This window comes from Lepidochelys olivacea, assembly GCF_965140295.1.
Source record: "Lepidochelys olivacea isolate rLepOli2 genome assembly, chromosome: 1".
In the NCBI taxonomy this organism is placed as follows: Eukaryota; Metazoa; Chordata; order Testudines; family Cheloniidae; genus Lepidochelys; species Lepidochelys olivacea.
Window position 1 is genome coordinate 232,562,582 of NC_140411.1, and position 22,552 is coordinate 232,585,133.

General features: G+C 41.4%; 1 protein-coding gene across 1 annotated transcript in view; it reads left to right on the plus strand.

Annotated features, from left to right (window-relative positions):
- ITPR2 (inositol 1,4,5-trisphosphate receptor type 2) overlaps positions 1-22,552 on the plus strand; it is a 350,183-nt gene that overhangs the window by 318,242 nt on the left and 9,389 nt on the right. Inside the window, exons 54-55 of the mRNA XM_084631622.1 lie at positions 1,089-1,254; positions 2,424-2,584. Of these exons, the coding sequence (XP_084487748.1) occupies positions 1,089-1,254; positions 2,424-2,584 (327 nt within the window). The remainder of the gene's footprint in view (positions 1-1,088; positions 1,255-2,423; positions 2,585-22,552) is intronic.

Sequence of the window (22,552 nt, forward strand, 5' to 3'; positions counted from 1 at the left end):
ATCTAGTCAACTCGAATGTCACGCAGATGATTTATCAAATGTAATTTTAACATACCGGATGGAATGCTCAATGAGAAGAGCAAAAGCTCAAGGCAATGATTTTACATGAAGAAGGGAACTCCAGGTGCTAATTACCTTTCTGGCAAGCTGGAGCATATTATAACCTTCCGAGCAGTGCTAAGAATTGTTGCCAGATTGGATCAGTTTCCCATTACAATAGGAATCAAATGCAAACCTTTGAATGGGGTTGATTGATGATATATGTCAAGACTCTCGGTTGTGGTATATCAGGTTTATGGTTAGCTGAGATTTAGTCTAGCATTTGCGTTGGAATAGATCCTATTATTTACTCATATCAAGCAACATACTCTAACAAAGGCAAAAGAGAATTTCAAATACACCAATAAACTTCCAAAAGTTAAAAAAGCAAAGGGGACTTGCTTTTGTTTTAATGCAATACATTTAAAATAAAATTAACAACTTCAACAAAATGACTTTTTAGTTCAGTATGCGCAAGGACACCATAACAGCCTCGTGGTTGGTGCTCTGCACTGTAAAGCTCAGGGCTAAATTCACAAGTATGATCTCTTGCTAACCAAACACTGAGGGATGACAAGCGCTGCAGCTACAGAGCACTCAGTTTTGGGGGGAAAGAGCTCCTTGTGTTAATAATAGTAACCTAGGTCCTGATCTGTAGTCCAGTGGAGTCACTGCCCCCTGTCTGCCTTGATGGGCAGAGGGCCTTATGGTTCTCTTAAGAGTCCAATCCAGCCTTGCTCAGAAGGAACATTAGTGCAACGTGGAACCAGGAAGATGGGGAATGTTGGCAGCAATAGAGAACTACAGAAAATCCAAAGAGGAGAGGATAAAAGCATATAAAGCCAAATCCTGCCTTACTCTGCTCATGTGAGTAACCCTTTTTGGCTTCAGTTAGACTGCTGATGTGAGTAAGGCGTGTAGGGTCTGGCCGAAGACATGCATCTGTGCCTTGCTTTACTGTAGCTAATATTCTGAAAAAGTACCTGGTGGTTTAATATTTTAGTTGTGTGCTATTTTTATATCATACTGACCCTTTCTTATTGTTTCAGGAGCCCTTGTTTGCTGCCCGAGTTGTTTATGATCTTCTATTTTATTTCATCGTCATAATTATTGTTCTGAACCTCATCTTTGGAGTCATCATTGATACATTTGCTGACCTTAGGAGTGAAAAACAGAAAAAAGAGGAAATCTTAAAGACAACATGTTTTATTTGTGGTAGGTGCTATTGAGCTACAGTGGTATTTGGTGGGGAAAGCAATAAAACAGAATACTGCTCCATAAATGAGAGAGAGTCTGAAGGGCAGTCATCCCTTGGAAACTAACTCTGTAAAAATGATGGAGTGGGATTCTACGTTTATTCCTTCCTGACAGCAGTTTACAAGTCAAAAGATGACTTTTCTGAGTTCCACTTGGGATCTGAGAGTCAAGCTGTATTCATCCCACTGTTTGCATCGTCACCAATAATGAAGGCTCTGCAGTGGAGCACAGTTATTGATTTTGTTGAATAGCGCAGCAGATAAAAATACAACACACTCTTCTGTAGCAGTACAGGCTCCACAACGTTAATTGTAGCACAGCCTGTCCACTTGATAAGGAGAAGTGACTCTGAAGACACACAGGAGCAGATAAATTGAATAAGAGGTGTCATTACATACAACTTTTCTGACTATGATTCGCCCTTGCTGGTGCAGAGAGATGCAAATCACACCTCCACATGAGGGAGGGAAGCTTTAATCTCTGCTCGGGTCTCCATAGGAGAGCAGATCGGGGAAATTGTAACAGATTAAATAATTCCATGCATCCCTGTCCTCCCTGGCCATGACACTCGGCCACAGTTTCTAATCTATTGCACAAGTGGTTACAACAAACAGTTTTTCTCATGATTTGAGCCTCAATCCTGCAAAGACTTACACACATTTAACTTTAAGCACACATGCAGTCCCTCTGAAGCTTCAGTAGGGCTATTCACATGCTTAAAACTAAGCATGTTAATAAATCTCTGCAAGATAAGGGCCTATGTGGCAATATGACAGGTTTCAGAGTAACAGCCGTGTTAATCTGTATTCGCAAAAAGAAAAGGAGTACTTGTGGCACCTTAGAGACTAACCAATTTATTTGAGCATAAGCTTTCGTGAGCTACAATAATATTTAATTATATTGTTGTTGTTAAGAGGGAATATGATGAAAGAATAAATATGGGGCTGATAGAATTTTGCCAGAAATGCTTTAGTGTCTCGAGGTCTTGCATAGCAGTCACTGTCTGTAATTATAGCTTTTAAATTAACATCCTTTCTCTGACATTTTCCAGAGCTTATTTTTACACAGGCAGTGAAGATAATGTGATATTCCACCTGATCAACATTTATGTTTTGTGTCTTTTGCAGGACTTGAGAGAGACAAGTTTGATAATAAGACCGTTTCATTTGAGGAGCACATAAAGTCAGAACACAACATGTGGCATTATTTGTACTTTATCGTTCTGGTCAAAGTGAAAGACCCAACCGAATACACTGGTCCTGAAAGTTATGTGGCTCAAATGATTGTGGTGAGTCGTGTGTGTGAGCTGTGCTTTATGCCGCTGAAAGATGTTCCTTGCAGATATAGCAGGGATGTTTTTTTCTCAACAATGAGAAGCTTTGATCTCTATTTTTAAAGACATTTTTATACATCTGCAATGGACTGTAGCAAAGCCCAATCTCCATCATAATGAACAAGAAAAAGGCTATAGTCTTTACATTGGCTCTCCTGCTCTGTGGGTTCCCCTCATTAGCCAAACCAGCCCAAAGAGCATGGATCAGAACATCTGCTACTGCTCCTTTGTCCAGGATCACTGGGCTACTATCCAGCAAAATGACCCCTGCTGAGTAACAGAATACAGGGTCAGCACTGAAAACTAGCTCTCTCCTACTCCTCCACTGAACTATTAAAAAGACCAAGAAGAGCTGCTGTGGTGATCAGAAAAGCTGGAGGATGTCCTTTGCGTGGCTGCACCAGTTTAGATTCCCCGGGGAATTACATTCCTGCAGCTGCCTGGCAACCTAGAGGGAGCCATTTGAGGGAGAGATGGTAACGTTGCCATGGCCACCCTCCCTTCAGAGGTTTCCACTGGGGAAAGTAGATTTCAGTTGTATTCAGGAATCCAGAGCAGTCCCACTAGAGGCGGTTGTTCAGGAGATATGCCAAATTGGCACAGCCCCTAGCTCTCCCTTCCAGATTTCCAAGGCTGGGGTCTTCCACTAGGATCTGTGGTAGCAGAAGCTGACCTATGAATATGACCAAGGATTCATATATTTATATCCCAGAAAAGGATGTAGGCAAGCGTGTACCAGGCCCTGTGTGCATTTTTCATTCTCTAGAGCACCATTTCTTCTGATGACTGGCTGATCTTGTGTTGTTGTTGTTCAAGCTTTTAATTATATATACTGCTCATTTTCACTAGCTGACTTCACTTGCTATATTTTAGTCCACAACTCACTTAAGAACCTGCTTAACTTTAAATGTGTGAGTAGTGTCACTGACTCAAGTGCTTAAAGTTAAGCAGGTGCTTTGCTGGAATGGAGTCCTGTTGAATACGAACCATGTAATGGTATCCTGAGATGATACGGGAATGCATTGGGCAGTGACAGAAGAGCAGGCATGTACATAGGAATTTCAAATTGTCAGCGACATCCCCAACTGTGAATGGTGCAAGGAAATATTGAATCTGTACTTTCCAATAGGGTGGAAAGAACAGAAAATCGGAGTAAAACTGTCCACTGTTCTATGTGGATAAATCATTTGAACGTAGTGGCAGAAGCCTTTAAAAGTTACCCTTTGATCTGTTTCTACTTTATCCCAGTGGAAGTCGGTATTTAAAATCATGGACTGACAAAATTATAGGTTAGAGTTCTCTCCTGTGCAGTTTCCTCTCTCCCCTTCCGACAATTTTTAATTTTTAAACTTTGGAAGTATTAATATTTATTCATAGTACATATGTTTATCCTCTGATGCCAGCAACTGGATTTTTCCAATGCAATGCACTAATGTCGGGTGGCTCCAGACTCACATCTCTAAAACATTAACAAAGGCATCAAACTGCCTTTAACCTCAAGTGCTGAACTGATCAGTTTGAAAACTGATCAGATGGCTTAGCTTGTGGAGGAGTCAGTTTGTTACTGGGGGGATTTTTTTTTTGAATGGGGACGTATTGTTTGTTTTTCATGGGGGTATTTAAAAGCAATCATGACATCAGTGTAAGGAGGCTGCTTCATGCAAGTGTCTGCATACTGCTGACAATGGGAGAGAGAGAGAGAGAACTGTAGACTACGATCTAGGAGAACATTCATAGTGCAGAGGAGAGAAAGGAAGTTGGAGGTAAAGAAAAGAGATGCAGGTGTTCAAACGAGACGTGGTTGGAAGATGTTGGGAGAGAGGGCAATTTATTTCTCTCTCTCTGTGAAATTCAATTTCATTGGAAACTTTTTGGCCCGTTCTAGTTAAAATGTCAAGATCTGTACAGCCACTCCAGTGGCTCTCGCTGTGGAGGGAAATACAAGGGCTGTTAAAATGGATATGCAGCATGGGAGGGAGAAGTTCTACACCTCAGCACTATCAAGTTGCCAAGCACCCAGTCCAGCTAATTAAGTTGGTGTTGAGGAGCTGATCCATTGCCCTCCATCACATTTTTCCATTTACAGACAGTCAGCTACTGAAGCTGTCCAAAAAAATCACCAGCTGTGCAAAACCCAGAGAGGGATATGAACATAGTTATTAGCTGTGTAATGGGGTGAACCGAAAGCCTGAGTCCTCACACTGCTGAGCTTTGAGGCTCAGGCTGATCTTGAATTGTATGAAACTTCGGGGTATCATTCAGTGAATGCTGAGGGTTAACTGAGCTTAGTTTCAAGTATCCTTCCTCCCCCCACCTCCCAGCAGGTATGGAATAGCTAGGTATTCTTTATTTATTTAAATAGCAATGGAAAGAGGATACTGGAAACATTCAGTATTGCACAATTGGGGGGTGGGGGGGAAAGAGATACAACATTTCTGGCTGTGCTTGTACCAGAAAATGAGATTGGTTGGTGGGATCGATGTATCTTAATCTGTGTGGTGACTCTCTTCCTTCTGTGTCAGTTGTCCAGTGCACTAGCTGTTGTGGGATCTGTTTAAGATATTGATGATATACTTAAAGGAAAGACCAGATGTGTGTGGTTTTGGTTTTTTTTTTGTACTAGGCTAAAGTTTGGCAAACATGATGTCAAGAAAGAAGGGAAGTGTTTTCATTTGCCCAATTCCTTAATTAAAGCTATAGCTTGTCTGGTGGTGTTTTATACTCCTGTTAACTCAAAGCACAGGTTTGTAAGACTGTCTTTTGCAGGTAGTTACTGCACAAGTGATGAACATGCAGATTAAAGCTTAAATTTTCAGTCCTTTCTTTTATGGGCATAAACTGCACCCCTGAAACTTAAACCCACATTTTGGGACCTGCAAATAAAGTGGATGCAAAAGTTTGCCACAGTAGCCATTGCATTCATTCCTAGCAAATCAGGTAGATATGAATTAAGCTACTTCATTGTTGTGGGATTAAACAAATGCAGACAAATTGTGCCCACAAAGTGGGAGACTAGATTTTCTCAAGCTAGCCCTGAAAGTTCTGTGGTGCAGGTGCACTGGCCACCATTCATAGCAAGTTTCATAACAGTTTTTACGAACATCTCACTACATGTCATAATATAATTATGTAGGTATTGCTTATTTACACAAAAGTATGTAATTAGTATAATTACATAATCAGCTAAATTCTGCTCTAAAAACCAAAGTGATTGAGACAGTCAAAAGCACAGGCAAAGAATGTTGGGTTAGGCCAACTACCTAAAGTAAGGGAATCCCCGGTGAAAGATTATAGGCCCTATCCTGCTCCCCTTGAAGCCAGGGGGAGTTTAGGCTCTTCATAGCTAGCTATAATGGGATACTGCTGTAAAATATCCCATTTCAGCTTGCTGTTCATGGACTTAAAGCATGAGCCTGAGGTGAAAATTATAATGGTATTGACACTTTTTGTTGCCAGAAGTGCAAAGCTATATGTAATATAAAAACCCATGAAAAAGAAGAAAGCAAATTTTGGGGAGTTCTCAGAACAAGTCACATCAAATATCTCACATATCCTTCTATAAAATCCCTCCCTCCCCTGTCTTTGAGTTACAGTACTGCTACCTCCTCTAAGTTTGTGTTAGCTGAGCAATGGCAATGTACTCCTGTTAGGCATGCAGCAATTCTCCCAAAAGGGCTGTAGTTTTAATGCACAGACACCCACTCTGTATCATCTGAAAACTTATTTTACATATGGTTAGATGAGGTATGATACAGAGCTACCAAGCAGTGCTGTAAACCTGTAGGCAGGTGAAACAAGGTACCCAAAACGTGTGCATCATTTTTGCACAATTCAAGAAACACAATTACAGTTAAGGTATTGAAATTAACATAAACAGTAAAGTGTTGTTTATTGGTCAAAGCTACCCAACATATTAAGATTTGTATGGATTTTGGATGGGCAAGTTTATTTCCCCCAAGAAATGATGAGGCAAAAATGGCAAATACCAACATTTTACAATTTACGAACATAAAATGTTTTCACATTGGCTATTCTTAATTGTCAAAAAGCAGCTCACAAGTCTGTCATTTTCCTCACATTGCAGGTTGTGAGTTGCAGTAGATTGCACAGCATAGGGGATAGATAATATGAATTCCTACTGCTTCTCCACTTGTAAGCTTTTTGTACATACAATGTAGCACCTGGGCTGCCTGCTAGGAAGTTTGAGTTTGTTGTTGCCTATGCATGCACTACTAGCCTTTGAAATGGTCTAGAAACCAACCTTTTATTTCACTGACACTTATGCACTGGTCCGTGTTAGCAACAACAGTACTCACCTTCATATTATGAATACGCAAAAGCTATGAGAGGAGGAATGGCCTGACATGAAGTAGTGAAGGCAAAGTCACACCTCGGCCCTGAAGAGGATGTTACAGCTCTTACCACCTATGTCATATCAACAATGTGAAACTCATTTAACCCTGTATCACATCCAGGTGTGCTTAACAACATATCTAGTCGCTTGCATGTAGCAGCAGCAGATGTTGGTGAAGAAAAAGTGGACAGATTGAGAGGTGTACTTGATTGTGATGGGACATGGCGCTGCTTCAGTCCAGTCAAGAAATCTGGCATCAAAAAATATTTGCTGATAGGGCCAAGAAGACCAAATTGAAGTTTGGCAAGAAAGGGACAATCACAGGAGCTATCATTCCAGAAATTTTCTGCAGAGCCCTTTCCTTAGCAAGAATCAGAGGTGCTATTTCAATGGCAGTTGTTCTTAGTCACCCAATAGGACTCGTGTCTATACCCCTCCTCCATGCTTATGGAACAATGAGATGGACAAAGTTGAACGAATCCGTGAGCTAAGAGCAGTGTACAGCAAAGATGCCATGGCTGGGAGACAAGTTTCACACATTCAGTGAATTGGCTGCTGAGTACTTGAGGCACATCCTGTAAGGATTTGACAACGCTAATTTTGTAATCAACATTTTTGACAGATGTGAAAACTGCAGAAAGACAGTGCTGGATCTAAGGTTGGATGCAAGAAATACCAGGTGATTGGTAGATGCCCAGTGCCTCCATGGAAAAAGCTTCTAAATGTGGCATCCAACAAGTAATCACTTATAAAATTCTTCTGCGAATATTTCATTCAAAATTCACCTGAATCATAGAATCATAGAATATCAGGGTTGGAAGGGACCCCAGAAAGTCATCTAGTCCAACCCCCTGCTCGAAGCAGGACCAATTCCCAGTTAAATCATCCCAGCCAGGGCTTTGTCAAGCCTGACCTTAAAAACCTCTAAGGAAGGAGATTCTACCACCTCCCTAGGTAACGCATTCCAGTGTTTCACCACCCTCTTAGTGAAAAAGTTTTTCCTAATATCCAATCTAAACCTCCCCCACTGCAACTTGAGACCATTACTCCTCGTTCTGTCATCTGCTACCATTGAGAACAGTCTAGAGCCATCCTCTTTGGAACCCCCTTTCAGGTAGTTGAAAGCAGCTATCAAATCCCCCCTCATTCTTCTCTTCTGCAGGCTAAACAATCCCAGCTCCCTCAGCCTCTCCTCATAACTCATGTGTTCCAGTCCCCTAATCATTTTTGTTGCCCTTCGCTGGACTCTCTCCAATTTATCCACATCCACCTGAGTGTAGGAGCACACCTAAAACAGACACTCCTGCTTGCTGGAGGTTTTGCCAATGGTGAAGTAGCAAAATCCATCACCAGTAGAGGTACTGAAGAAGCTCAAGACTTCTACAGTACTCAAGAGCAAGCAGACAAAAAGATGTTTCTACATGCTGTATGTGCCAATATGGCTTTTGGTCAAAAGGAACCATAGCAATTAGATCATCTGCTATAGATATTTTGATCCTTGCTGTTTACTACTTCCCAAAAATGGAACACCCAACACATGGATTAGGCATCATTACCAGCACAATGAACAAGTCCCACTCCATACCTGTGCATGCAATTTGTGACACACTCACTCCTGACTTCTGCTGCATGTGCATTAACTGGATGTGGCTGTGTCATCCCTATTTGGTATTGAGGAAAAAAACATCTGTTTGATGTTGTCAAAAGAGAGGAAGCTTACCACTTCAGAGATCTTGCTAAGTTGGGAGAGAGTGACACAAACCACAATCTGTGCAGCAAGGAATGTGGTAGCAGTGCTGTGTGACCAGAGCAAGCCCCAAACTACTTGAGCCTGAGTCTAGCCATCAAAAAAGTACAAGTCACTGGCCCAATTCCCACCAGTGAGGTCAGTTTGGAAGAACATGTCAAAAGAGCATTTTGGCAAACAGAGAATTGGATGTCTTTGCACATAGGTAAGCTAGATATGGGATCACCATTGCTGCATGGATGGAAAAATGTTGATGAACCACTTCCTGTATTTTTCAAGGGCCCCATGGCATCTGAGCTTCTACAAGACCTTATTTGTGCCTATACCACTAAGGGTCACTGCACAATCAACCGTGTCTTTGTCAGAACAATTTTCCCTGCACAGAACTGTGTACATGCCGAGGCAATGAAGACTGGTAACTCATGCACTGAGACCGAAATGATGAACAATGCTGTTGACTAGAAATGTCAGCAGCACTATTGCATTTCACTGCTATCTATACACATTTATTAGATTTTCATTTTATCTTTTAGATTGTGACCTCAAAGCAATCTAGTTTTATGTCTTGAAATAAGTCATTTAAAAAAACACACTTTCAAATATCTGCATTCCTTTAACATGTTGGTATCATTGTTTATCCCCATTTCTATGGTAACAGCACCCTGTGACAACTCTCCATCATACCTCATCTTGAAGTAGACAAAATAAGCTTTCAAATTATATGTGAGGGTGTGGTGAATGGGTAAAATTAAGTTGAACAAATTGGTGGTGTCTGCTGCTCACCTGTGTCTTCAGGCCTCAAAAGTGCCCTCAGATACTGCCACCATCAAAGAGAATTGAGCCCCAAAGGCAGTTGTCAGGTGCTGCAGGGTGAACAAACTTCCCTTTAGAGGAAGTAGTTAAAGAGGAGGTTACCGAAATAGAAGTAGGTGGAGAAAGAGAAAAAAAGATGTTCCAAAAGAAAGAAGAATGGGGTTCTCAAGGCAAGCCACCATGGAAGAGAAGAAGTTGTGGAGAAAGGGAAGAGCTGCTCTTTCCTTCCCAATTATATTTAAGGTTGTAATAAGAGTGTGTGTGTGTATAATATAAATAAACAAAAGGGGATGCTTAGTTCATAGCCAGCCATAGTGGCCCCTCCGGGTTTAAAGTGTAATATCTATTGGGCAGTAATACTCAAAGCTTTGACTTCCAGGATTTCTGTACCCCTGCTATCAGTCACTTTTTCAACTCATGGGGCAGTAGTTGTCCTGCTAATTCTGTACAACGCTCACTAGATTTTATTATGCTCTTCGATTGCTAAACACAATCCAGTAGCTGAGGCAGAGTCCTACACCTGAAACAGAGAAACTTCAGCATATGGTGATACTGCACAACAAACTTAGGCCTGAAAGATACGTTGATAGGCTCACTATAAAAAAGCTGTATTGTTCAATTCTCATAAATACTAGTGCACCCCTAGGTTCCTGATCCAGCAGTGCATTGACTTCAATGGGATTATTCATGTGCTTAAGTACTCTGCTGGATCACGCCTACGTTGGCTTTATGGGATACTAATAATGCATTTTACCTTGAAATCCGGCCGCCTTCCATGAAATTAAAAAAAACCCACAAATGTTATCAAAGCATCCGTGGTAAGAGTGAGACTTATGTATATATCATAAAGCCATGCAACTTTTTGCTTAATAAGTTTTTAATGACTGATAAGATGCATGCCACACTGAGTAATTAGTTACCACAGTAGTGAAACCAAATAGCACAAAATCCTGGTGTTAAATAAGATCTGAGGTCTCACTAACAGAGTAATTTCCAAGGAACTACAATAGATTTTTCTGCAGTGGGTTTTCATAAAATAAGCCATCAAAGAAATCTGCCTAATTTTCTAACTTGGACACTTGTTTTGTTTCTTACAGAACAGGAAAAGAGTTAGCATACACAAACCCATAGAATATCAGGGTTGGAAGGGACCCAATGTCATAGAACCTAATAGAATCAGACCTGTGAGTAAAGTTATAGGATTTGTTTCAGGTGATCTGAGAGCAGGAGATTCTCTATTTATTTGTATCTTTCTGCAAGGAGTGAATGAAACTCACATGATCTCAGAGAGAGGGGAAAAACCCACCACCTCATCAGGCACCAGATTCAAGCAGTTGCAATATGTGGTCCCTCAAATGCAAAAAAAGTATACTAGCTCCCCAGTTTAGCAGGATGTTATCCAGTTCAAGCATGTGTCAAGAATGAGAGGCCACTGATCTAGGCTACTCTTTAGAGGTGTTCCCCCATCTTGTACTAGACGTTTTCCCCAGAAAATAACTACTCCATAAAATCCCATTACTGTGCAGGGATCCTATCCTCCAAGCATCTTCCACTCCCATCCAGGGGGCTCAGTCACCCCTTGCAGAATTGTTCTCCAGTCAACCCACAAATAGTTTGCTGACCTGGGGTGTGAGACAGAACAGCTCTGCTTGACTAGATGATGAGTTGATTAGACATGGGCCCTTCAGAATAGGATACAGGAGGGAAAATTAAGAAGGAGTCCATAGGGTAAATCTACCTCCAAACAAACCTGGTGGCTAAAACTTATGCAAATTATTTCCAGAAATCCAAAATTAGTAATCCCCATGCTGTTGGAATTTAAGACAAAGGGCCTGTTCCCTTCGAAGTTAATATAAAAGTTTATATTAACATCAATTGGACCAGTATGCAATCAGGCTCAACTACAGCTGTCATACTAATTTTTCAGCAAATAGCTTTTGCCTTACACACCTCTCTTGCAGCATGGCACAGGCAGAAGTCAAACCAAGAGTTTGAGGGGGGTTAAAAAACAAAACCACTTCCTAGTAGAAGAGAGTTATCCCATTGCCTGCAGCTATAATGAAGTCTTTAAAAATAACAGCCCTGAGCTTTTTTTTTTCAGGAAACAGAAACAGTGCTTTGAGATGGTCCAAAAAGACTAGTTGTTCCTGGCTAACTAGTGGTAGAGTGGCACAATTCCAGGCTGTCTATTATTTTCTCTGCATTTGAAAGACTAATAATGCCTGTCTAGTGAGCTACACTAACAGGCTGTAAGAGGCTTACTTCACCGTTTGGCCTTCAAGACTATTTCTGCTATGAGAAATCCAGGAGACTGTGCCTTGATTTGGGAACTCAGATCCCCTTCTCCCCACTCCCACTTCCTCCTGCCAATCTGCCAGAGTCCAGGCAGACCTTCCACACATGTGGCAAAGCTCCTCTTCTTTAAGGCTCTTGAGGAGGACGTAGGCTGAGGTGGGCATAGTTATGGGCAGACTTGTTTATATTGTGATTCTAACTTATGGGATAGACATCTTGAGAGCTGGTTTGTCTCTGAGCTATCCTGAAGACCAGAGAGAGTAATACTTGGTGGTTTGGATCACTGCCCAGTGCTAGTGATATATTTTCAGAAGTTGACACTAAACAAAATTACATCCTTTATTTTCCGCTCTGTTGTGGGCAGAAAAAAAAATTTACAGAGTCATATCTCTCTGTTTAAGCTTACTGAATTTGAATAACTTGTGTCTCATTGCACCATTTATCTTTCAGAATCTGCATTAGGTGTTGTGTGTCAGATTTTTCTATTTGGTTGCAAGGCTGGTTCATGAAATCTCTCTCTCTCTCTCCCCTTTGGTGGATGTTTGTATGATAAAAAGCTAAGATTATATCTTCTCCTTTATTAAAGATGATGTATAGCATGTAGAAATCAGATTACTTGTAGAGAAAGAAATCAATCAGGTTGGCAAATGGTATCTGTGGGACAAAGTGTAAAATGTTTGTTGTGTACAATAGTTTTGCAAAAACTTGTTAAGACGGTTAAAAATGCTGTATCAAAAACAGGAACCTTTGTGTTCAATTGAAATGACAGTGATGTATTTTTCACATCATGAAGCCTTGCAATATTACCAGCACAATTGGCTCAGAGGGCATTTTGAGATAGAAGTATATATCAGATTGCAATTTGGATGCAGCCAATTTATATATACTAGAACCCTACAAAATTCAGTTGATCAGGAATTGTATTACAGTTTTGAAAACTTGGTATCGTAGCTTTAAAGAGGCTCCAGAACAAACAGGAAATTTTAAATGATATTTAGTGAACATCCTTTTTGTGTGCAGTATTTTATTTACACAGGATTATGATTTTCCTGTTTTGAATTTCCTTGTCATGATTTCACTTGCAGTACCCAACAGAATAACTCTGGGTATGTGAAACTAAACAGGTGGCTGTTCTCAACATGGAAATGTGACTAGATTGTACAGTATAGAACTATTTCTAATTGATAATTTTTAAAACAGAACTGGGCAGCAGACAGTTCAAATATCCTATGTTTGCAGAAAAAGAGCTAAACAACAGTATCAGCTGCTAAAGATTCACAAGGTAACTTGTTTTTCTTTTGTTGATCTATGTTTACAACATCTACAATAGAACATCATTCAAGATTTAAGTGAGTAGATATTTTAAACCGAAGACAAACTTTTTCTAGTTTCTGAGCACCTCCCGAAGTTAGTGCGGTAGATGATGCTTGGTATGTCACAGGAAAACACCCAGTGCCTTGCAGGATCTGCCTCCAATGCAGGCATATTAGGCAAAACCATCAAAGGTACCTCTGTTTGGCCTTCATTTTTGTGCAGGGATCTGTGGATACAGCAAATGAATGCACAAAATCTACATGGGCCAGTGGCCTGCACATTTGAAAATTTGACCCAGCATGACTTAAAGTTTGTCATGTTGCTTGGTGTCACTTTCAAACCATCAGGTTTGAAGTAAACACAGGATTTTCTTCTCTGCTTTGAGTGGTTAGGCTAGAATATCTATGTATGATGAGTATTTTAAAAAATATTGTAGTTCTGTAATCAATAGAGTTAAAAAAAGTGTTGTATTTTAAATTTGATATTGCACTAAGTATCTATGTCAAAATGGGCCCAAAGCCCAAAATTCAGATCCAGATTTTAAACAGTGTTTAGGAGTATCTCAATTTGGAATAATGCCATTGCAGTTAAGGGAATTATACTGCAATGGCATTATTCCAAATTGAGATATAACCTGTGCAACTGAGAACAGAGTCAGGCCGGAAGTATCCAACAGAAAAGTCTTCAGCTGTGTTTTTAAATTACCTAGAGACTCTGCTACACCAAACTGAGGTTACAAGTACTCTGTTTTCATCTTTAAAGTGCAAACTGACTGGGCAAGAGAATTAAGGTTAAGTGTAAAGAATATATATATATATATATATATATATATATATATATATATATATTATATATGCAACAAGTATGAAACCAAAAGATTTACTCAAAACTTTTTGTACGATAGTGGATAGCAGCAAGGTTTTACACCTGATCTTTGTTCAACTATATCAAACCAGTACTTCCACTGACACTAGCTGGCAAATGTTTTTGGCACTTCCTGCAGAGAGGCCAAGGACTGAATGAATGTATACAGAGACTACCTTGGTGATCTTTCCAGGGCACAGGAGAAACCTATTAGAAGGGTAGCATACAGAATGCTTGCATGGCAGTTACCCACACAAAAGCTGAGAAAGTTTGAATCGTGTCTACAGTCTTCTCATTTTGGCACCTTGCATCAATACCAAGTCAATGATTTTTTTTTTTAAAAGTAGGATATTGAGTACACTAGTACAGATAATTTGGTAATGTGTGAATAGCAAGAAATGGCCCAAGCAGAAATATACAATAGGAGTCAATCCAACCAACCAATGTATCCACTAAAACGTTCTGCTGGAAGTGGGTGGAGGGGAATGAAGTTAACAAATTAAACCTACATGATTTAACAACAGGACCAAGTTGAGTTGTAAAGGACAATTAGAGAGCCCTATGTACTTTTCCACAGTGATTCACATCACATTACCTGTTCTTCCTCTTTCTGGTGGGGAAGTTGAAATTAAGGTGAATCATATGCATGGTACATTAAAAAGCTCTGAATTTAAGGATACATGCATTTAATGCCAGAATATTGAAGGCACATCCATGTAAGTAAAGTGAGAGCTAAAGATGCATTTCAGTTTCAGATGTAATAGACTGTTACTACTAAGCAGAAATTTACTATATCTACATACAGGCTATGATTTACATTGTGTTTTGTACCAACATCTGTTTTAAAAACCCAAGAACATTTATCATCTAATGTCTAGACCAGATGATGTTGCTTAGTATATAAAAGCCAGGGATTATTTTAGAATAATTTAGTTAACTCTAATTTAAAGTGTTTCTCTCAAAACATAGCCACTACCCATGCCTGACAAAGCTGTAGATAGGTGCAAAGTAAATGTATGTGTCACATCTACTAGTAACTTTGGGAATTTAAAAGAAGCAGCAATTATTAAGTGCCAAATTTTATGTTGAGAGGATGTCATTGGGAGCTATGAAAATATGTACACGTGATCAATCCTCAGGTTTAAGGTAGAGATAAGACAGAGAAATAGAAACAGCAGAGGAGTGAGAAATGAACTCTGTGGAGATGCACCAGAGGAAGGAGAAAGATGTAAGAAGATGGAAAGGGAAGGGAGTCTGGAAAGAACTTGGGCCGTATCTGTACATAAATTATGCTGCCAAAACTACACCAATATAGTTAAAAGCTGTACTTCCCCCAACCCCACTGGATGCAGTATGAGCATATTTATACCAGTACAGCTATTCCCGTACAGGATGGGGAATAAGCAATACCACTATAACTGCATTCACACTAAGGGTTAGAATTATACAAATGTAGGGCTGGAAGGGAGCTTGAGAAATCGTCAAGGACCAAATACCCTAGGCCTCCTTAAGAACACGTTGGACAACCACTTGCCAAAAGCTTCCAGTGATAGGGATTCCACAGCCTCCCTTGGAAGCCTGTTCCAGAGCTTAACTATCCTTAGAGTTGGAAAGTTTTTCCTAATATCTGACCTAAATCTCCTTTGCTGCAGATTAAGCCCATTACTCATCCTACCTTCAGTGGACATGGAGAACAATTGCTCCCAGTCCTCTTTGTAAATAGCCCCTAACATTTCAAGGCTGTTTATTAGGTTCCCCCCCTCAATTGTCTTTTCTGAAGACTAAACATTTCCACTTTCTTTTATTACCTTATAGGTCAGGTTTTCTAAACCCTTCATCGCTTTTGGCTGCTTTCTAGAAGTGTGGTGCACAGAACTGGACACAGTGCTCCAGCTGAGGCCTCACCAGTGCCAAAGAGAGGGGGACAGTTACCTCCTGCGACTTTCATAGGATACTCCTCTTAATACAGCCCAGAAGGATATTAGTCTTTTTCACAACTGCATCACGGTGTTTGCTTATGTTTTAAATTCATGATCAACGGTAACCCCCAGATTCTTTCCAGCAGTACTTACCACCACCAGGCAGTTGATGCCCATTTTGTGCATTTGATTTTTCCTTCCTATTTTCATCGTGTTGATTTCAGACCAATTTGTCAAGATCGTTTGGAATTCTAACCCTATGCTCCAAAGTGCTAGCAACCCCTCCCAGCTTTGTGTCACCTGCAAATGGTATAAACAAACACATTCTTCACTCCACTATCCAAGCCATTAAGGAATTGTTGTAGGGGTATAACTACTTTAGCAAGAAGTTACACCCTTAACTGACTTAATTATACCAGTAAAAAAAATTGTCTGTAGAGCTTGCCTCAGATGCAAGGAGTAGAGGCGTGTGCACGGAGGAGGAGGACAGGGTATTTCAAAGTGGTGCATAATTAATGACAAAATGTTTGCACACAGGGGGAGTGGATAGATTCAGCAAAGCCACTGCCTCATGTGATTGTGATTAGTAGCAGTACAGTAGCCTAGTCAAGGTTCATGGCCCCACTGTGCTAGGTGCTGTATAAACAGGTCATTAAGGTAGGCCCTGGATCAGAGAGTTTAGGATCATGACAAGAGGCAAGAATAGACAGAGGGTGGGAGAGGAGGGTAAAGCAGATTTTATTCATAATGCATAAGCATCAGTCACAGCTCTCTTGAGGCAGTGGATGAAGATGATAAAAATACTGTAACACAGAACCACAGTATCCCAAATGAAGTTAAACCGAATGGACTAGAAAACCCAGAAGTTTGCACTAAAATTTCCTTTCTGGGGGGGAAGGGAATACCCATTTTCACAGAGGCTTTGTGCCTCTGCACTTCCTCCCAGCCTCCATTGCAGCAGAGCTCAGACAAAGCCACAGTGCCATGGATTCTAGCACCACTTCTGTCCTGGACCACCACCCCCATCACGAGGATAGTAGCGGGACGTATGGTGTAAGAGCATTGGCAGGAAACCTCCTTAAGTACGTCCACCCTGCATGCCACTGGCCATGGCACAGAGTATGCATAGCTACATGCTGTAGTAAAAAGCAGACTACTATGTCCACACTACGCTGCGTAGCTACACGTGTCAGTGAAAGGCTGCTGGAGCCTTTCCCCACTGCCTCTCCCTGCTGCCAGGAAAGGCTCCAGCAGCCGGGACTTAGCAGGACATTATACTGCTAAGGATAGCTGGTTAGACATGGAGAGAGCCACACAGGGTTCATACCACATCTTTACTTGCCTGTCTACGTTGCTATTCATACCTGTGCTAGGGGGGCATGCGGTGTATGTACTCTACGCACCACCGTAAGGAGTATGCAGTGTAGACATACCCTAACTCGGGCAGGGAATTAAAGGGGGAACAATGCTGTTGGGAGTGGCTAGTCTCCTGCCACATCCCCCAGCTCATTCTCTCCCAACCTGCAGATCCTCAGCTTTGTGTAGCACCTAGACAGGGGCTTCCACGGGGTCAAGAAGTAGTGTGAACAGTGAATAGGGGGGTGCCCTCTTCTTCCACAGCCCCATGCAGAGCTCCTGACTTCTTACCCTCCACTCACAGCGGCAGCAAGGATGATTTGGCCCATAGCTGGAGACGAGGGCAGCTAGAAATTAGACAAGTAGCAAGAATGCAGGGTTGGTTAGAGCAAACAACAAAAGCACAGTAGCTGCAGCAGTCCACATGCAGAGGAAAGTAAACAGAAAAGTTCTAGCTTAATACAGCTGTGGGAGGGAAATACTGTATTCAATTGTACTAAATATGATTCATTCTGCACACGATGGCCAAGATTGTCAAAAGTGATTTTGGGTGCCCCCCGTTTTTGGGTGCCCCAACCTTAAAGGGGCCTAATTTTCAGGAATTGCTGGGCACCTTCCCTTGGAAAATCTAGGCCTGTTAAGATGTCAAGTTGGGCCAAAAACAGAGGCATCCAAAAATCATTTTTGAAAATCTAGGCTATTGTATGCTTAAAAAAAAAACCAAAAAACCACACCTCTTTTTCTGCCACACACATAAGCACAAAGTCACCCAACACCACATTGAAATGCCTGGATAATAGTCATGCAGTGCATCTGGTATTTTGGAATCAAGGCTATACTCTACTATAGTCCAGAAACAAATATTTAATCAAGTGAAGTTAGTAAAGCAGGCTGCAATTCTAGGTGTCGATTGCAACCTCGCTCTCGTGGCAAAAATATTTCTATTGTTTTCTCTCCCCCATGCCCATGCTGTGAAGATATGGAATGGATCAGCACAGTGGTAGCTCCAGCCATTAGTGTTCTTACTGTATAAAGATTTATCTGTAATTGCTGAGTTATCATTCTCAGAGCATACAGATGCTTAACAGTTTGGAATTCTCTTCTCTATATTACAAAGGGCAGATTGCTTATCAAATACAGTCTTAACATTAAAGTGTCAAACAGGATTTGCAGAAAGCTATTTTGGTTGTAGTTTAGGGTGAATGTTTATCAAACGATGGATTAGCTGAATCATGCACTGAGCCAAATTATTATTGACTTTAATTAAATCACAAAATGGTTATAGCACTATGTCATAATGCACAAGACAGTTTGAAGATTTAAACTCCTTTTTTCTACAGTGGCTGTGGGAGCTCTATAACTAGAGATTTTAGGACCATATCTTGCCCTTAAACCTGCCTGGGAATTTGAGCAAAGCCGTGTGCTATAAGAATCTAGGTGTGAAAGGGACTTGCAGATCTATGCTTTGGATATAGATCATAGTCTAACTGAAACCAGCACTGCCTGAAGTTTGTGTTCATGCTGAGACACACCTGATGGATCCAGATGGATTATTCCCCAGCAGTATATCCTAATAATGGTTCTGATCATATAGACAGACCCAGGGTGAAATCCTGGCCCCACTTACTTCAGTGAAGCCAGGATTTCACCACGAGAGTACAGAACTGGAGAGTTGTTTATGACTGTGTAATGTTAGAGGCCGGAAAGCATTGTGTACCTAAAGCTGTAAGAGGCTTTGCCCATACAGCATCATAATGCCCCTTCAACATCCACTAATTAGTATGCCCCAAAACAGTGGAATACTTAGAGCACAGCAATGCGGCATTCCTGACTAATATGTAGCGAACATTACAAAGACTACTGTAATAGACCTCACAGACTTTAAAGCCAGAAGGGACCACCATGATCATCTAGTCTGACGTGCACGTTGCAGGCCACAGAATGTCACCTACTCACTCCTGTGAGACCCATAAGCTCTGGCTGAGTTACTGAAGTCCTCAAATCATGATTTAAAGACATCAAGGTACAGAGAATCCACCATTTACACTAGTTTAAATCTGTAAGTGATCCATGCCCCATGCTGCAAAGGAAGGCAAAAAAACCCCCAGAGTCTCTTCCAATCTGACCCTGGGAATAAATTCCTTCCTGATGATAACTATGGTGATCAGTTAGACTGGAGCATGTGCGCAAGGTCCACCAGCCAGACACCGGGGAAAGAATTCTCTGTAGTAACTCAGAGCCTCCCCATCTTCGTGTCCCATCACTGGCCATTGGAGATATTTGCTGCCTGCAGTCACAGATGCAATTGTAGGCAGTCTCCTCATACCATTCCCTCAATACAACTTATCAAGCTCAGTCTTGAAAACAGTTAGGCACCCCCTTCCCCCCACTGCTCTCCTTGGAAGGCTGTTCCAGAACTTCACTCCTCTGATGGTTGGAAACCTTCCCCTAATTTCAAGACTAAACTTGTTGATGGCCAGTTTATATCCATTTGTTCTTGTGTCCACATTGGCACTTAACTTAAATAACTCCTCTCCCTCCCTGGTATTTATCCCCTGGTGTATTTATAGACAGCAATCACATCTCCCCTCAGGCTTTTTTTTTTTTTTTTTTGGTTAGGCTAAACAAGCCAAGCTCTTTGAGTCTCCTCTCATAAGGTAGGTTTTCCATTTCTCGGATCATCCTAGTAGCCCTTCTCTGTACCTGTTCCAGTTTGAATTCATCCTTCTTAAACATGGGAGACTAGAATTACACACAGTATTTCCAATGAGGTCTCACCAGTGCCTTGCATATTGGTAACAACACTTCTCAGTCTCTACTGGAAATAAGTTGTTGCTAGATAAGTTCAGAGGTCAGTCAAGTCTTTGTCTGAGGCTCTCGAAACACTTTAGCTCTAGGAAGTAAATAAATAACCCTTTGTAAGATGGGTTGATACACGATGATACATGACTTGTCCAGGATGCTGAAACAAGTAGCATTAGAACCTTAGAGCCAATTTCCCAGTGTAACGCTCTAACCACTAGACTGTGGGCATAACCCAACGGTGTAGGTTATGCCCACAAATCAGCCACAACCACTTTCCCTCTCTAGCTAGATGGGTGGGGAGCGTCTCAGCTTTTTATTTTAACTTGGGATCACGGTCTGGGAAAAGCTAAGAACCACGCCACCTGCTTTCCATACACATCAGTGCAATAAAAGGCATATCACAACGTGACTGACATGGCACTCCAAGCTTGTGTTTAAGGCAGTCAGAAAACACCCATTAAACTGGCTTCATTTTTCTAGTTTCCCCCTGTCCTATGCATTGGCCTATTTTCTCTCACTCTTCGCTAGTTTTTAAAAAGCTCAGCCCAGTCTTTCCTGCTGGTTCCTGGTGATCTCTCTCTCTCCTCTATCTCACTACACCAGAGATCTCTCCCTCCAGTTACTCAGGAGGCATGGACTTAGCTCAGCGGGAGAGCTCAGCTGAAGCCAGTTGGCTGCACAGAGGGATGGTTTAGCAAAGACTTTGCCCAGAGTTTCTATGCTTTGTTAAATCCTTGCAGTCTTTTCTCCTATTGAAGTAAAAAAAAAAAAAAAAAAAAAAGCCAAAGTTTTCCCCACGTGAGGACCAAGGCCCCAACTCTATTTCCACCGAATAAGCCACAGGAGGGAGAAAAATGTATAGAAAGCTTCATGAGGGCAGATGTGCAGAGCTTCTTCTGAATACACTTCCTCGAAGGGAAAGGGCTGGAGGTGTCTCAAGCAAGGCAAGTAGCAATGCTTCCAAACACTACAGAGCCTCATGGGTCTGTGTCAAAATTTGTAGTCCCAGCAAGCAGCATGCCTCCATCCCACTGAAGGATTCAGCAAGACAGGGCAGCAGTAATGTCTGTGGAAGCGCTACTGGGAGAGGTGGGGAGAAGAGCTACTGACTCACCGTATCAAGTATCTGTCCTGCTTGTGCACAGCCTCTGGATAGCGCCACCTGCTTTCTTCAGCTGAGCTGAAGAACTGATGGGATGAGGCTGCAGATACTTTCTGCCCCAGCAGCCTTCCCGCCTGGCTGACATTCCACCCCAGGATCCCAGCACCTGGGCGTGCTCACTCTTACACGGGCCCTGCTCCCCTACGGCACATAAGCTTTTCATTGTTTGTACAGGTCCATGACTGGGTCTCCTAGGCCCGAGCACAATGGAAGTGGTAAAACACTGGCAGAAACCTGGCTTGAATTCAGCCCTGTTTAAGAAACTGTGTTTAAATTCTTAAATTGTTCCTCTGCTGCCCAGCCAGATACAGATGGTTCAGACTTTCCAGCCATAGAGTTTACTCTCTCGGAGTTTGCCTACGCTGTACTTTATCTCAAGTTAATTTGTTGCCAGTCATAAGCCGAGCCCTAAGCTAAAGCACAAACATTTGTAGCCTGGAACAAATGTTTGCAGTGTTTCCCCACTAGGTGTTTCAGACATGTTGACTGGCAATCTGTTAAATTGAAGTAAAGGTCTATGTAGATAGGGCCTCTAGAGCTTGTCCATACAAAGGAGAGAGGTAGTTTTTAAACTAAGGGATAGCGAATGCGCGATAGATACTAGTTTTAAAGTCCTAGGATGAAATCTTGCCCCCATTCAAGTCTATTAGATTTCACTCCTTGCGGAGACAGGGCAAAGTCGTAGTTTTAACATGTGCTAGGTGGTCAAGGTGAACCCTAGGCTGAGCTCCAGAAACACTGATGTCCCAGAGCAAATGTCAGGGAGTAGCATTCAACCTAGCCTTTACAAAAAAAAAAAATTAACTCAAGTTAGCTGGCAAGCAATCAACTGAAGGTAAAAATAACTCCAATGCAGATAAGCAGTCAGTGTGCCAGTCTTCCAACAATTGCGTAGACATTTCACTATAAACCCTGTCTGCAAAGAAACCGCTGCAATTTGCATTTTGAAATCTTCTAGAGTTGTGTGATGCATTATTTAGTCTCCATTAGCAAGTGCTGTCAGTAAGGAGCACTATAGCATCACCCATGCCCTGGACCATCTTTCCACACTATCTTGTGATAGAACTTTGCAATTCACAATGCATCGAGAAAGTGAGTTAATATTGACCAACAGAAGTAAACAATTCAGCAAGGGAATTTAATAACTGTATGTGTTATGAGATTCAGCCTATTCAAAGCATATATTTATAAATGACTGGTGGAACAGAATGTATTTCCTACTGTTCTGATGAATTCCAAATCCACTTAAAGTTTTGTGATACAAAAATGCACAGTTTGACTGTACTGTGGATGG